We start from the raw sequence: 17,634 nt of genomic DNA on the forward strand, positions 1-17,634 counted from the left end.
TGTGTGCGCATATGTTTGTTCATGCATGTATATATATATATATATATATATATATATATATATATATATATATGCTTCTGTTTACACAAGTATCTCTGTGTGTGTGTGTGTGTGTGTGTGTGTGTGTGTGTGTGTGTGTGTGTGTGTGTGTGTGTGTGTGTGTGTGTGTTTGTGTTTTGTCTGTTTTTCTGTGGCATATGACAGCATAGGACTCAGGCATTTCTGACTGTGCTAGCTACAGAGAAAACATGCGGAACTGAAAATGAAGAAAGGATGAACTCAGTCATAGATCCACCAAGGGCAAGTCCTTCATAGATCAGCTGACATGGTAAGACTGTGTCTGCTTACAAATGAGTACCTCAGATGCTCTCAACTCTTCTTTTGACACCAAAGTTTAATATCATTTTTACAAGTGGACATGAGGTTGATTCCTGGTATATGTAGCAATTGTTTAATACTAACAAACATATTTGGATAGGTCCTGTTTTGAGATAGAGTAGTTTGAACCTAGATACAGATAAGTTAATTATAAAAAATAGTACAGTTGTAATGAGTTGTCTGTGGCTGTGTAGTGGTGAAGTGCTTCTGTTAAAAAATATGTAAAAAAAATTTATCATTTTTTCAGGGACTGCACGTTCTTTAGAATGTACTTTGATCCTGACTGAGGGTGACTCTGCCAAAACACTAGCTGTGTCTGGTTTAGAAGTTGTTGGAAGAGACAGATTTGGAGTATTTCCTTTAAAGGGTAAATTACTTAATGTCCGTGAAGCTTCTCATAAGCAGGTGAGCAACATTAGAGTAACTATAGTAGTGAAATGAGTTATAATGCATGTATATGTTCTCAGCTTTTGAGGAAATCATATAGAGGGAGACCAGATGAAGAGGTATTTGACAGACTAGAATATTTATTTCGGATCTATTTTCCCATGAGTAGTACATTGTTTTCTCTTCAGTATGAGTATTTTGAATTTTATCTGTAGTACATTTAGTCCATGTTTACTTTTCATCTAAGTACTTTGATTTCTGACAGCAGGCAGAAGCCACATTTGTGAACTGTGTAGTAGGAAAAGTAAAAAGGAAACATGATTTCATGTGACTGTCATTAGTAATAAATGGTGAATATGTGTTTGAATCATCTGTGATGAAAGAATGACATGTTTATGAGTTTTCAGTAGCTTAGGCATTGGATTTATAAGGTTGGCTTGGGTTCTGTACATATAATAGATGTGAAACTCTGGGTTGGGAGCATGGCCTAATTGTTAAGGTGTTTGCCTTACAAACACAAGGTACAGGGTTTAATTCTCACAGGGGATAATTGGCTAAGCTTAAAAATGTCTCGCAAGGGTAATTAGCCTACTACTAATTTAGGAACCTATGAATTAGCTCATTATAAATGTCATTATGCCATGCATTATGAAGATGTAATGTCTATGTTGAGAGTGGGAGGAAAAGCATTGAGATGATTCAGAAAATATGAAGTTTTTTCCTTTATGGTAAAGCAAGTTAGCAGCACTTTTGATCCAGGGTTAGTTTTGTTATTTGTAAGGCTGTTAACTTACAGTATTTTTGATTCTGTTTTAATTAAATTAAGTCCTGTTGGAAAGATTCTGTTTGGATTATAGATCTAAAGATTAATGGAATATAAGTTCAAATATCAAAATATAAATGTGCAAAGAAAGTGTAAGAACAAAATTGAAAAAAAGTATTTAAAATGATAAATAGGTGTATCACAAAGCAAATGTAAAATAATTATGACACAAAGTTTAACAAAGTGTACAAAATGTGTGCAGAGAGAAGATGACAAGCACTTGCAGCAGAAGTCTGTATAGAATGCTGTCACTTAGGACAGCTTGATGACTTTTGCATCTAACCTGCCTACTGACTCTTCAGCTGGCCCTTTGTAAACCTCGGTATGAAGTCCCTCAGTTTTACCATTTTTTCTGGGACTGGATCTCTGCCTGGCTTGGAATGTGCCCTGATACCTATCTAGTTTGCTGTATTCTAACTTTGCTCCTCATAATGACTTCTGCATGTTCTAAGTGCCTCTGCAGTTAGCAGATTATGGCCATCACCTGTCACACCTTTTACTTCCTTTGCCTGGGCCTTAAGCATGACAACAAAATTACTCTGAGATGGATGATATTCTGCTGGTGAAAAAGTTAAGATAAATCTAATATTCATCAATATGCAGGATCCTCTTCATTGCTGAAAGTTAATATGAATACAGACATTTTAAAGTGGAGAAAAATTAAGGAAGGGAATATTCTTTTGGGCATAAGAATGGTTGTAAGTCATGCTGTGCCACCTTTTTACTGAGGTTCAGTTGCAAACTACAGACATTTTTCCTGTTATTTGTGGGACTTGATGAGCATGCATTCATTCAGCTTAGTGATTCCAAAGTGCCAGACTCAGGAATCCCTACTGTACTGATGAGTCCAGATAGCTGACTCCTGCATTCTCCAGGTGAAGTAAATGTCTGGAACAATTCAGATGTGCCCCATCTCACCACACCTGTTACATCCTCTTTTGCAGCTGTATTGTGATGCAGGTATAGCTTTAAGCTATTTGTTTTCAGATCTGTTTAAATGCTCCTATGAGACTGTTTACAACGGCCCTATCATTAGTTTAGAAAATGTGATTGCAGCTAAAGTAAGATATTTCCAGTAAGATCTCACTGTCCTCTCTGTTAGGTAGTTATCTTTAATTCACAAGATATTGCACATGTGCTGTCCCCCAGAACTGCAGAAATGGTTTGAACAGTTTTTGATTTCATCAGTAATAGACTGTAGTACTGCAGAACGGTGTACTATACAGCTTCCCCCCATAGATGTATCAACACCAGTACATCTGATACAGATGTAAAGCACCACTCCCCCTTTACCACTGAAGATTTTCCTGGTTCTGGTTCCCCCGTCTTTGTACTGTGTTCCTAAAATGTCACCAATGCCATTTGCTATGGTGAGTGAAAATTCCAAATTCCAAACTGGGATATTCTGTCTTGTCCCTCTTTGCTCTGTTTCTCTGCTCCTGCATGTAATCCTCAGCCAAGGAGCAGCTTTGTTCAAGTGCCATTCCAAGAGGTTTATGTCTTATCTTAGTCTCCATGTAATCCTTTGAGATGCTTCCAGAGGATCCACATATCCCACCCCTCTTCACCATGGTCACAAAGTAGTAAACAACATGAAAACTGCACTTGCACATGATGAGGTCTTTCCTGATGTGGGAGAGGAGTGGGCATTTCCAGAATTCCAACCCATATACCTTGCTCTGTGAGATTTGGAGGTCTTGATGGTGGACATGCAGAAAAAAATGTATATTTTCAGGATGTTCCCCTTTTTCTACAATATATTATTAGGGAGCCCCTTCAGTAAGACAGAAATTAAACATATCATAAGAAGAAACAAGGCACTTTAACATAGAGTGAGATGAATAGACATTTTAAACCACCCTAATAATTTCTTTCTTTGAGCAAGAATCCCAAATTAGATAAAAGTATTTTAGTGGTTTTGCTGAAGTTAATCAAGCCCCATTTTTGAGAAAAGGTTGTCTGCATTCACTATTTCAAAGAGTATGCATGGTCTCCCCTATATCATACAGACTGACACAGAATCCTTTATGAAAGAGTGCTATTTATGAAAATGAAGAAAAGGTAGTAGGACCTTCATGATTTTTTTGCAGAAAAAATGGAAATTATGAAACTGAAAGACACTGAATTATTTCTGGACAATAAACTGTGGTGTCCTCATATTATATTGAGGAAAAATAACTCTAAGCTGATGTTAACTGCATTGCTAGGATGAACTGTCCTGAGAGGCTTTTAAAGGTGGCATTTTATAATTTTGCATATTAGTTTGAAGTCGCTGTTGATATAACAGATAGTCTCAGCTCAATTTCTTTCAAGTGTTTTAACATTTTAAAAAAGCCTTTAGAAGTGGTACTTAATAGTTTTTACCCTATTCCTCACCTCAGAGGATCCCTGCCCATTGGCTCCTCCACCTCCACTCAGTCATCTCGCTCATTCTGCAAGGGCAGGAGCAGAGCATCAGTAGACTAGCAAGTGTTGTACTGGGCACTTGTTCCTACCTGGCAAACCTTATCACTGTCATCCGTTCCCTCAGCAATGAGGGTGAGGTAGTAGGGACCAGTATAGCTTGCTGGTCTCTCAGAGTGGCCTACCCTAGGCTCTCTGCAGACTCATCATGGCTGCCTGGTCAGGGAAGGAGGTGTGAATGCTCCTATGCATGCCTCTGGTCAGGAAAGGAGGTGTGAATGCTCCTACACATGCCTCACATTCCTTGTCTCAGCAGGAAAATCCATACTTAATTCATGGTAATCCAACATGGATGCAACAGGTAGGAAATACACCTAACTGCTACTAGGTGTTGCCAATGAATGGGTCTAACAGCTTTTCTCAGGGATAAACAAGCATTGTTAGCTGATCCAGCCTTGTTCTGATTTCTGAGACACCAGTGACCCTATCTGAACCCAAGTCATGTAGTCATGGCTTCATCCCTTTACACCCTAGGGCCAGGATCAGTATGTTATAGTGATGTATTCAAATATAAAGTTGTAAGTGGCCTAACAAAGATTTAGAAAGTGGGTTTTAGGATCACCCTGTAAACTGGTTAACTTGAAATGTAAGGACAACCTTATACATGGTAGAATTATTCCATTTCTTGTCTTCACACTGGTATGGTTTGAAACAGCTGTTATGGTAACTGTAGTATCTGCAACAAACACATCCATTTTGTCCATTTTTCTATGATTTTATTTTTCTAGATTTTGGAAAATGCAGAGATAAACAACATTATTAAAATTGTTGGCTTGAAATATGGAAATGAGTATGAAGATGAACACTCTTTGAAGAGCCTTCGTTATGGGAAGATTATGATCATGACAGATCAGGTTTGTATCCTGGTAACCAATGAATGTCTATCACATTCATTTTATTTTGTGTCGTAACTGATGTGCAATATAATATTATTGCAGCCATATGAGAAACATTGTGTTAAAGTTTAAGATTACTCAATGTGATGTGATGTGAACCAGTGGAAGATGTTATATGAGCCATCTTGATGTTGCAGCTGTTCCACCATTTTTCCTTTTTATCTTTTGTCCAAGAACTTTACCCAATTAGTCTCCACAATCTGTTTTGGTAAACATTACTCTGCTGCTTTCTGTAAGATAATGTAAAATAGCTTGCTTGACAATTTTTTTATAAGGATTTTAGACATAGACTCCATGGGCATTAAATTTTAGACAAGCCCTGTTAACACAGTGGAGCTCTTTGCTTTTCTATGAAGAAGTACTGAGTAGTCAGTGTTGCTCCTGAAATGTGGTACGGTTTCTCCTTTTTTAATTTGGGTTTCTAATACCATGGTGGGAATGGACCCCATTCCTAAGTCAAAGTACGATTAAAGTTCATGAAATTAGTATTGTGTCACTCTTTGATGTCAGCCAAAAGTGCTCTTTGTAGCACCCGCAATGTGCCCAGTAATGACACCTTCTGTAATTTGTATGGAGTTATGTGTATTGGTAGCATATCTAAATATGATTGTAGACTCTTTTTTTTATAAGACCAGTTGCTCCTACTACTATCGGAACTATCTGGGTTTCCTTCTTCCACATTGCTCTAGTTCCTGCTTGCAGATCCTGATATTTTATGACTTTGTGTCTCTCTGTATGCAGGACACTGTAGTCACTGGGTGTGACAATTTAAATGACCAATGCTACTTTTGTCTTCTTTTCCTGGACCACTATATCTGGTTTTCTAGCATCTGTCTTTTGAACCGTTGGCAATGGATGATCCCATGTGATGTAGACTTCATCATTTTCTATGATGCTTTGTGGCTCATGTTTCCACTGTTTCTCAGCCATTTCAACACCATAATGTTTGCATAACCCCCAGTGCAACTGTCTTGCCACATTATTATGCCTTTCAGTGCACAGTCCTTCTGCCATTAGTATGTCACAACCAGCAACTAGGTGTGCAACAGTTTCCAACTCTGTTTTACAAAACCTACATTTGTCTGTCTCTCCTGCATGTTCAACGGATGTTGTAAACCAATGTGTACATAGCCCACTCTCTTGTGGTGCCAGTATTAACCTTTCATCTCTTGGTTTGAATTCACCTCTCCTAAACCATTCTTGCATTTGTACCTGATCGACATGAGGTTCTTCCAGAAGTTTTGTATACTTGCAAATATATTTATGCATTTTCCACATTTCTTGCCTTTTCAGCTGATCCTTCACCTTATATTCTTTCTTTTGTTTTTTAGCACATTCAGTTGCTGCCTGATTTTTATCTATTTCTGGTTTGATTTCCATTCCAGCTTGACGGCGATATGCTTCTGCTAAGTTAAGCAGGGAAGTCATCTTAGATTTAGTCTCCTCATGTTTCAAAACTTTCACTACATTTGGATTTCATGAAGTCAGCAGATAAGTCTAGAGTCCCACAATTGCAGATCTATACATGTAATCAGTTTCAAGGAGATGCATCCCTCCTTTGGAATGGGGAATATATAATCTTGGTGTGCACTGATTTTTATAAATCATCTGGTGAGCATAAAGCATCCTTCTTGTTTTAATATCTAATTTAGTCAACACATTATAGTGCCAATCAATCACTCCAAAACTGTAAGTTAGGACCGGAAGAGCAAATTGGTTTATAGCTTGGATTTTGTTCCTAGACATCAGTGCTGTTTTCAGGATTAATTTAAGTCTTCTAAAATATTTCTTACTAAGTTTTATTTGCATTTGTTCATGTTTTATTGCTGATCCTTCATCAGTCCCAAGTATTTATACACTCCCTCTTGCTCAAGTTCTTTTATATCACATTCTTGTACCAAACTGATGTTTTCCTGGCACTGCAGTTTTCCTTTTTTAAAGGTTGCTTTTGCACATTTATCAAGGCCAAATGACATTTAATATCATAATACAGTTTCCTTACAGTTGCTCAGATGTTGTAGCAGAGTGCTGTAAATAGCTGCCCCGGTACTATTCTTTGAGTTTTCTCCTGTTTTCAACACTATCAGTTGCTGTTCAGAAGTATTTGCTTCTTTACCCTTAAGGAACTTTATATCTGTGATTATATACTTTACCGTTCAGTCATAACTCTCCTGTGTATATGGGCTGTAAGAATTTGAGTTAGTGCTACTTGGCAAGATATTACCCTCAGGTGAAATTAGGGTTAAGCTACCCATGCAATCTTATCAGGGATTTTCCTCCTTGTATCCCTTAATTTAATATAATGTTCTTCAGTCTTGAACAGCCTGGGAAGGTTAGGCATGCCAATAGCATAACCATGTTTTCAGAGTGCTACAATATAGTCTCAGTCTTTATATCTAGGGTATGTGACCAATTATACTGCATTTCATCCTGTTATGCCTTGTTGTTTTCACAGGCTGTAGAGTTCCTAAAATGAAAACATTTCCTTGTTTCTAAAAGGAAGGTTTTCAGTCCATTTTTGTTGCAGAAAAATGTGGCTGTTTTTTTTTTTTTTACATTTATCTTTATCTGTATGGACTACCAGAGATAAAGTGGGAATTGTGCAATCTTCTGAACACCAGTTTGTAATAAAAAATGGATAAAAATAGGTTAAGTTTTCACAGTGTCTGCAGTATTATATTGCAAGGAACAGATTATTCACTCTTCCCAATGTTTTTTTTTTTATTAAACACCTTTATTGAATTATTACTTGTGACACAGGCAAATTTACATTTATATAAAAGTTATCAAACTGTATTAACAAATTCACATTTACATTATACTTCACATATATTGCTATATATCATATAATCTAAGCAACATTACATAAGTTATTCAGTTGTCCCGGTCAACAAATGTTAAATAAAATAAAATAAAGTTCCAGCCCTTTCTTTTTTTTAAAACAGGAAACATCTTTATTAAGCCATCACTTATGGCATAAGCAATCATACATTTATATAAATGAAAACAAACCACATCTACACAATCCAAGTTGCAAGCATTTTACATCACTTATAATCTACCCAATCATTTCCAGTCAAACATTTCACAACTCATTTAAGTCCTGTCATCTTTTAAACCTCATTCCTCCCCTGTATGTATTGTTCCCACAGTTCCCATTTTTCCTGTGTAATTTGCTCCTACCCTCTTCCAAAGATCCCAATTCCAGTTGTTTTATCTCTGTTACTATATTCACTACTTCTAGTACAGTTGGTTTAGGTTTTGATTTCCATGTTCTATTAATTGCTTTTCTGGTAACCACCATAATTAGACTCAGCAAGACCTTACTGTGTCTAGGCAATTCAGATTTTGCATTATTGCTTAGAAAAATAATTTCCCTTGTTATACCAATCTGCCCACATAGCATATCTGATACAGCAGTCTCCAGGGAATCCTTAAACTCTGCCAAATAATTGCACTCCCAGAAAATATGTTCCCAATTGTTTCTTTCTTCCCTTTCACACCTCCAACATTTGCTGTCTACCTTGGGGTATAAAAATATCTATGTAAACATTTTGTTGCATATTTGGAAGACTTATAGATATATATATATATATATATATATATATATATATATATATATATATATATATATATATACCCCATTGTTTCCTTGTCAAATGATTATACAATCTCTCTTCCCAATCCTTTCTAACATCCTCTGACTGATTGATTCTTGTAGTTATCGTGCAATATTTTATATACTCTACTAATTATTCCTTTTTTAATGGAAACATCTGTTCTAGATTCTGCTAAAACTCTACCAGTGCTGGTCTTTTATTTAGTGCCTCACTATTTCTTTCTCTTTGCCTGTACTCTGATATCAGTCCTTGATAGGGAAGACAATCTTTAACCTGCAGTCCAAATAAATTCTTTGTACCTTCCCATTCTACTACCTTTCCCTTTCTAGTTTTTTGCTCCCAATACCTTGGTTCCTTTGCCAGTTTTCTGCAATAAACTCTGGCCCCTTCTTGCCTATTGTTTTTATTCCTAATTGCAGTCATCCCTATCTGCAGAATCACCTTTCTCCATTCCCGTGTTGGCTTAGTTCTTAGAATACTTTCTGCTACTTTATAACACTCCTTCCAAGGTTTGAGTGATATAACCGTACCTTATCATCTCACTTGCCGGAGAAGAGCCCTTATATCAATGGACTTACCTGGTTAACATATGTAAGGAAAAATAAATTACTTCCAGGAACCTTTTGTAGTAAGTTCCAGTTGTGATTTCTCTCCCGAGAACCTTTATTCTATACAGTCCTTCTAAGGTTGGTAGTTTCCATGCTGAAGGATGCCTGTGATACTACTTTACAAAAATGTTGTCACTGCCTCATGGATTACCAGCTCATGTTCCCAGTTGTTTCTTCTCACTCTGATCCATGTTAACATGGCATAAGGATAATCTGCATTTGTCGCAGAAAAAAAAATTGGAACCTTTTCTAAGTGTGGCCACAGGATACCCAAGCTAGGATTTGCAGGAGTTGTCTGGTGAAGGAAAGTTGTCACTGGGTAGCCCTACTAGCCTAAAGGATAAGGTGATTTCCTCTTAACCAGGGATTGTGGGTTCAAGTCCTATCTAGGGTGATATAATTTTGATGCAAGTAGAAGGATTGGGGTGTTGGCATAATGGTTAAAGTGTTTACCTTACAGACAGGTGCAGGATTTGATTCTCACATGAGATAACTGGCTAGGCTTAAAATGGCCCACAGTTAACCTAGTACTAACCCATGAACCTATGATATATGAAAAATGCATTTAATCTCTGAAAGCAAAGCTGCAGAATTTAATTGGTCCAATTTGATTGGGTAGAGCAAGTGTAGACAGGGGCTGGGCTTGGAGGGTTGGTGATTCCAGGAAGGACTTTCAGGAAAGATAAGGGTAAGTGATTACCAGAACAGTAATATCAATTTGAACCCAAGTAGACATTTTTAAGTTTTTATTGAATTGCAGTGCATAATACCAAGCAGAAGCAGAAAACGAGTTGTATTCAAAATAGGCAGCTATATGCAGGAATGAAAGTAACTTAAAGTACTTTGCTTTACTTGTCTGTTTTGAGATAGCAGTTGTAAGATGTCCATATGGTGATAAATTTTAAATATTTTATTGCAGACTTGGAGATGCTTATGTTTTCTATATTCCTGGGACAACAGCCTATAGTACAAAAGTCATGAATTTAATATATTTGTTCTTAAGTGGAAAAGAAGAAGTTATGTACATACCATAAAATTCCATGTGTGTTGTCCATCTTGACCTTTATTCTCACTGATGGGTTTGGATCCAATGTGTCGGATCCATCTCAGCCTTTCCAATAGCTCAAGGTCATCAACAAAGCTTGAGGGCCTCCTTCCCTACCCATAATGCAATTCCCTAACTTGCTCAGATCTTGTTTGCCCACCCAGAAAAGAAAATAATCTACATAGTAGCTATGGCCTTTTAGAGGTCAATGTCAATATCTCTGAGGCTAAGGAAATCCATAAATCCAATGTCCACTCAGTCTTTCAGGACTTCTGGAAGGGGGCATGGAGGGTGGGATGTTAGAATAAAGGTCGAGATGGACAACACACATGGAACGTTATGGTAAGTTCATAACTTCTTTATATGTTTTTGTCATTCAATCTTTATTCTCACGCATCCCAAGCAATGTAATTCCTGGGTGGCTCATGGGAGAATATTCCTCATCACCATAGAACCAAATGAAGCTCTACTCCCAATTTGTAATGAGTAATAAAGGTATGTGGTTTGGCCCATGTAGCTGCAGCACAGATATCATCCCAGGGTAACCTTGCTTGAAAAGCTGCAGCTGTAGCTACGGACCTGGTGTTGTCTGCCTTAACAGGAAAAGGAAGAGGCCTAGTTTTAGAACTCTAGATGTAGGACATACATCAAATGAGCCATCTAGATAAGGTAACTTTTGAGACTACTGTCAAAGTAGGATATGAAAAGTTGGTCCAATTTCCTGAAACCTGAAGTTCTGTGCAAGTAAAAATGTAATTGCCTATGTACGTCCAGAAGATGCAGGAAGTATTCGCCTCTGTTGTGGTAATTAGGGTAGAACACTGGCAGCTCAATAGATTGATTTAGGTTACTTTCTGATACAACCTTTGGCAGAAATGACGGATTAGTGTGTAAAGAAACTCTGTCTTTATGAAAAATTAAGTAAGGGGAATTGGAAGACAAGGCCTGCAACTCTGAGACTTGTCTGGCTGATGTAATCTCCACTAAAAAGAGTGTTTTCCAAGACAGAAACTTTAGATCACATGTGGCTTAAGGTTCACAGGGAGAACAAATTATATTTGTTAAAAAGAAATTCAGATCCCAGGGAGGAGCTGGATTCTTGTATGGGGGGGGGTCTAATCGTTGTTGCTTTCAAACAGGCCTTACAGAATCTGTGTGACATGATGGTAGAGACAGTCTCTCCCATGGAAATTTGTAATTGCTGCTAGTTGGGCTCTAATAAAAGAAGCAGCCGCACCTTCATGAAAAAATTTGGTTAGAAATTCCAATATAGAATGTATGGGCAGAGAAAAGGGATCTACCTGGTTATCAGAGAGCCATATTATGAACTTATTCCATTTACTCATGTATAACTTACACATAGAAGTTTTATGGGAGGACAGCAGAATATGTTTTACCAGAGAGGACAGACAGGGAATCCTGGCAATCAAGGGAACTGGATCAACCAAGCTGTCGACTTGAGGTTGTGAAGGCTGGAGTGTGCCATTCCCAGTGGATGCATCAGTAAATCTGGAGCCAGGTTCAGAATCCATAGTTTGTCCCAAGATGAGGCTGTAGAAAGGGAAAACAAATTTGACTAGGCCAACAGGGTGCAGTCAGGATTATTGTGGTCTACAACAGACTTGCTTTTTGTAATAATTTGGGAATCAGAGGAAATGGCGGGAAAGCATATAGGAGTCCTGGAGGCCAATCGTGAACAAGTGCATCCCTTGGTGACTCCCCCACAGGAGGGATTAGGGCAAAGTAGTTGCTGCATTTGGCATTGGTAGGTGAAGCCAAGAGATCGCAGCAATGCTGGCCCCATTTCCAGAAAATCTCTTCTGCTACCTTCTGATTGAGGGACCACTCATGGAGCCATAATATGGCTCTGCTCAATCTATCTTCAATCACACTGGAGTTCCATGGGATGTGCATTGCAATCAGAAAATATTCGGAGGACATTGCTCATTTCCAAACCCTTAGAGCTTCTCGACAAAGAGGATAAGATCTGGCTCCTCCTTGTTTGTTTATGTACCAGACTACTGACATATTATCTGACTGAATTGCTATTGTTCCTAGATGGAGAGTGTCCTGAAATGCCTGCAATGCCAAGAGCACTGCCCTCATCTTTATGGTGTTTATGCGCAAGTGAACCTCGTGTTTCTGCCAGGTGCCTTGGGCTGTCTTCTCTAGATAATCCCCCCCCCCCCAATCTGGGAAGCATCCATGGTCACCATGGCGTGGAGTTGAGGGGGAATAAAGGGATGGCCTTGAGATACTGAAGAAGAGTGAATCCACCACTCGAGATCCTTTTTGCAGGAATTGGTTATGAGAATCTTGTGTGATACTGGTAATTCCAGGAGTGATCATTGTGTGGAAAGTAAAAACTGAAGTATTCTCATAAGTAGTTGAGCTAGAGGAATTAGTATTATAGATGCTGCCATTTCCCCAGAACCTGTAGCACTTGTTTTGCAGTGGCTTGAGTTTTCCTGATTAACAGTTTTATGTGTAGATGAAGATTGTGCACTCTCTTGTGAGGGAGTCTTGCTATCAGAATGGTTGCATCTATCTCTGCTCCTATAAAAACTAAGTTTTGAGATGGCGCTAGAGCAGATTTGTTGTAATTTATAGTAATGCCCAGGGAGTAGTAAAGCTGAAGTGTATATTCCCTGGCTTGTAGCAGAAGATGCCTGGTCGGGGTAGTTATGAGCCAGTCATCCAGGTACGGAAACACCCGGAATCCTCAGTGTCTAGGTTGAGCCGCCACTACTGCCATGCATTTAGTGAGCACTTTGGGGGCTGTAGTGAGACCAAAGGGTAGAGCTCGAAACTGGAAGTGACTAGCTCCTAGCCAGAAGTGCAAAATCCTTCTGGATCGCCTTTCCATTAGAATGTGGTAGTACACATCCTAAAGGTATATAGAGCACATCCAGTTGTCTTTTCCAGGAATGGAAGTATCGGCTGCATTGTCACCATCTGGAACTTGGTTTTCTTCACCAATTTGTTGAGGTTGCTGAGATCCAAAATGGGTCTCCAGTCCCTGTTTTCTTAGGAACTAAAAAGAATCTTGAGTAAGTTCCGGATCCTGTCTGGTCTGTAGGAACTTCTTGGATGACTCTTTTTCTTAGCAACTTTTGTATTTCTAACCTTGCTTGTTCCCTTAGACTGGGAGGAATGTCTGGAACTGATGTGCTTTCAGGACTGGGGAGAGAGAGAAGGGAATGATATAACCCCTGGATATTATGCCCCGCACCCACTTATCGTTGGTTATCTTGAGCCAGATTTCTAGGTGCAGTGACAGTCTTCCCCCGACTGCTTCCAGAGGTGAGCAGTCAGGCACTCCTTCAGATGGGCTGAAAGGGTCTGCCAAAGAAAGATTGTCTGGAGCCCTGATTCTGCAATCCTTGTCTGCTGTGAGGACAGCGTCTTCCTTTATTGTTCCCCCCTTTGCCCTGGGGGAACTACCACCCTGTGTGTCCTGGTAAGACCTTTGAGATTTCCTGAACCACATCTTCCCACTAACTCTCTGACCTTTTGAGAATGGTCTGGTGGGTGTGGAAAAATGTACTCCAATAACAGACAAGGTCTTACCCTCCTGCTCACACTGGGTCAGCATTTATTTTACTTTGGGTCCAAATACAGGTGAGCCATCAAAGGAAGCATTAACAAAGAAAGACTTAAAGGGCTCCGCAAAATTGCAAAGGCACATCCAGGCTTGCCTCCTAATCAAGATGCTTGAACCTGCTACCCTACTCACCCCATCTGCTGCATATGAAAAGAGTCTCATGGATGAGTTGACTACCAAGTTGAGGGTAGCAAGCTGTCTTTTGATCTTATCTGCCACCGCATCAGCTACATCTCCCTGGAGGGAGTCTGACAGTTCTTTCAGCAGGGCCCTCTGAAGTCTGGTGAAATAATTCAGTGATCATAATGTAAAAGCCACTGATGAGAAGACGTGTTTCCCATACCTATCCATAGTCCTAGAATCTTTATTAGGAGGATGGATAGAGGAAATGGTCTCAGAAAGTCCCTTTTTCGTGGCAGCTGTCATGACCATGGCATCCACTGCTGCACCTTTGGTAAGGAAGGCTTGGTCCTTGGGGGCTGTAATATTTTGTTTGGCCTCCTATGAGTGGGTTCTATGGAATCTGGGGTCTCTCAGGCCTTCAGAGAGATTAACTGAACAATCTCGTCGAAAGGCAGGGTCACCCAAGAGGTTGAAGGGTGAGATTCAAAGGCCTTCATGTATATCGACTCCTTGGCAGAAGTGGAAGAGGACTGCCAGTCATGTCTCTGTTTCAAAATCTCTAGGATGTTTCCAAAAGAGAAGTCCTAAGGAGGCAACCATTTGGACCCTTCTGCTTCATCAAGGTTGGTATCTGAAGTGATAGACTCTTCTTGGGAGTCCAGATGCTTCCTCTTCCATGGTGTCTTCTGAGGGACTTACTCTGTGGGGTACTCTGGGAAATTTTTGGAAGAGGGGGGAGTCCCCTGATAAGCATCTTGAGGCCTTGGATCCCTGTGGTCCAATGAATGGAGGTGATGAGGTAAAGACACCTGTGCTGAAGAGAGAGGAATCTCTGAAGGGGACTGTGCCTGAGACTGAGGAGCAGTTATTACCTCTTCATAACTTCGAAAGCAAAACGCCCCTGCTCTGATGAACTCCCTGGACCTGATAACACAGATGTCAGAGTTGAAAGAGCCATTGTAGCAGGATATGGACGCTCCGAAGATGAGGTGGGAGCCAAACCCATCTGCACTGAGGCCCTGAGAGACAGGACCAGATCTGCTGAGATCTGAACTGGCAACAAGGATGCAACGGGTGAATGTTGGCTCTCAGAGGTGTCCTGCTCTGATTGGGCAGAGACATTCAAGGTGGACATCGAATCCAAGGAGCTGACAGGTCCTGGACTCGATAAAGACACCAGTTGGATATTGGAGTCTTCCAGCTCCAAAACCGAAGGATGGATCAGAGGAGGAATAGGTGCCACAGGGGAAGGATGAATCTGATCTGACTCCTTTATGTTTGGGTCCAAAAGAAACTTGGCCATAGCAGGTGTCTTGAGAAGCCTCTGCACCACCCTATCCACATCTTCATCTGAGAGACTTCTGGTAGACCTAGTAGACAATGTTGGGGACCAGGATCTTGTTAAAAAAGGTGATGGGGTCCGAGACGTAATAGGCTCCAAGGATGGAGATTGACTCTGTTAGCGGTACTCAGAAGGTAATAGGGCCTTTGGAGCCAATGATTTTGTCTGATCCGATGAGGTTCCTTTTTTGGCGGTAACTATCTGCTATGTAGGTGCTGTCAGAACGGACACCTTAGGTTGTTTAGCCTTCAGCTCTGATGAGGTTTTTAGAGCTGAAGAAGACCGTTTCCCTGCTCTCTCAGATTTGTCAGATTTTGGAGAGTAGGGGTTGGTAGAGATAGCCTCAGAGAACGGGGTTTTAATTAACCCCTTAAAAATCAATTTGTTTCTTCATTCCATAAGCACCCTTTGATTAAAGGTGTGGCATGCGGAACAAGATTTTTGTAAATGAAGAGGCCCCAAACAGTAAACACACAATGTGTGCAAGTTACTGAAGGGCATCTTTTTGCTGCACTTCTCACATTTTTTGAAACCCAATTGCTTGCCTTCTTTTTGGGCCATACTGGAAGATAGCCCTAGACAGCAACAACAAAAAACTCTATTTAAGAAATATTAAGAAAGGAAGAAAATTAGAGCTCTTCTTTTTTTTTTTTTTTTTTTTTTTTTTAAATAAAACAACAGTAGGAGAAGTCCTCTAACTTAAACGGACTTGGTGGGAGAGGGAGGGGAAGTTGGTTAACTGCTATCTAACTAAAATGAGCAGTAACCCGAAGAGAAAGGAAGAAAACTACTAACTAAACACTTGAAAATTTTCTACAAAGAAAGGAAGGGAAGGACGGTAAAGGGAACACCCTCTAACTAAAACGGGTGTACGTTAGACATCCTCTAATTAAAACACATGCTAACAGAGAGGGGAAAAACTAACTAGGAAACAAATTTAAGAAGGGAAGGTACTAATAATTAGTAGAGAAGTTAAAATATAAAATGCTAGAAAACTATAAGATATATTGAAAAATGAAATAATCAAAAAACTTATCCCAGAACTTGTTTGAAGATCCTTCTCACAGTACGGCAAATGAGATCTGAGGAAGTTAGGGAACTGCATTATGGGTAGGAAAGGAGGCCCAAGAGCTTTGCTAAAGACCTTGAGCTATTGAAAAGGACGAGACTGAAACGACACATTAGATCTGAACCCATCAGTGAGAATAAAGGCGAGATTGACAACAACACATCTAAATGTAGAATGTGCAGCCCATACTGTTTACATTGTAACTGAAAAGTGAAGAGAACTATCCAGACAGTGAAAGAACCCATGAGAATGAGCAACAGCAGTAGCTATAAGGATTGTGATGCAGTTTTGGAATGCTGGAATTGTCCATTAAAGGAACTCTGTGTCTCACCAGCTCAGTTTTTAATAGGCAGAAGTCTGATAAGCAAATTTCCTGGTTCCCTATCAAAATGTTAGGACTCACAATGCCAAATCTTGAAATGCTGAAAGAAAAAGACTGAAAATACTAGAGAAGAGCAAATAGTGAACATCAATCTTCTCCTTTAAACTTGTTTTTTGCAAGAAGAAAGCACTCCACACCCCCACCCCCAGACTTATATATACCAGCTCCAAGATCACCATACCTCAGAGAAAAAGGAATATTCCGAGAAATGGCTATCTCGAATTCTGTATACTTAAGTTGCTTCTTTTTTTCTGTCTTTCAGTCTCCACATTCTAGAATTCAGCATTGTGAGTCCCAACATATTAGTTACCAGATTTCCTACTTCAGGTATGTTACATATTCCCGACAACTGCTACAAAGTAAAAGAAATGCTAGATGAAACTTAAGTTAAAGCCAGAAAGGGAAGCTAGAGATAAAGAGTACAAAAGACTTGAGAAAGCAATAGTTGGTAATGCAGGTGAAACAAGATCCACTGTTGTTTTCAGATTTGTTGCAATCCATTTTGCTGCAGAAAAATAATGACTTTACAAGAGTATTAAAGAAAGCCGGATTAAGTAAATCTCAAGGGTAAGTCATAGAGCCACTAGAACCATCTGCAAAGGAAGCTCAGATATCCAGGGTAAACAGTATTGCCAAATAACTAAGGTTTGGGAGATCACTGAAAAAATCAGACAGATACGGACTGTTCAGGAGTTGATCATGATATTAAAGACTGTAATATGGTATCTGTTGAAATGTCAAAATATCTGATTTAGGTGTAGAAACCCCTTGACATGTTATTTGTAGTGTTAGGAGTAACTTATAATGATTCTTGTAAAATAAGACATGGCATGTCATAGAATACATACAAAGAAGCATAGGATATCCTTCTATTCAATATTACAGTATTCTTTA

General features: G+C 39.4%; 1 protein-coding gene across 1 annotated transcript in view; it reads left to right on the top strand.

Moving 5' to 3' along the window:
* The window catches only part of LOC122808588 (DNA topoisomerase 2-beta-like), a 252,391-nt gene that overhangs the window by 118,955 nt on the left and 115,802 nt on the right, over positions 1 to 17,634 (top strand). Inside the window, exons 13-14 of the mRNA XM_044079545.1 lie at positions 626 to 783; positions 4,780 to 4,905. Coding sequence (XP_043935480.1) covers positions 626 to 783; positions 4,780 to 4,905 — 284 coding nt within the window. The remainder of the gene's footprint in view (positions 1 to 625; positions 784 to 4,779; positions 4,906 to 17,634) is intronic.

The sequence above is a fragment of the Protopterus annectens genome, chromosome 8.part0 (assembly GCF_019279795.1).
Source record: "Protopterus annectens isolate FY-2018-M chromosome 8.part0, PAN1.0, whole genome shotgun sequence".
In the NCBI taxonomy this organism is placed as follows: Eukaryota; Metazoa; Chordata; order Ceratodontiformes; family Protopteridae; genus Protopterus; species Protopterus annectens.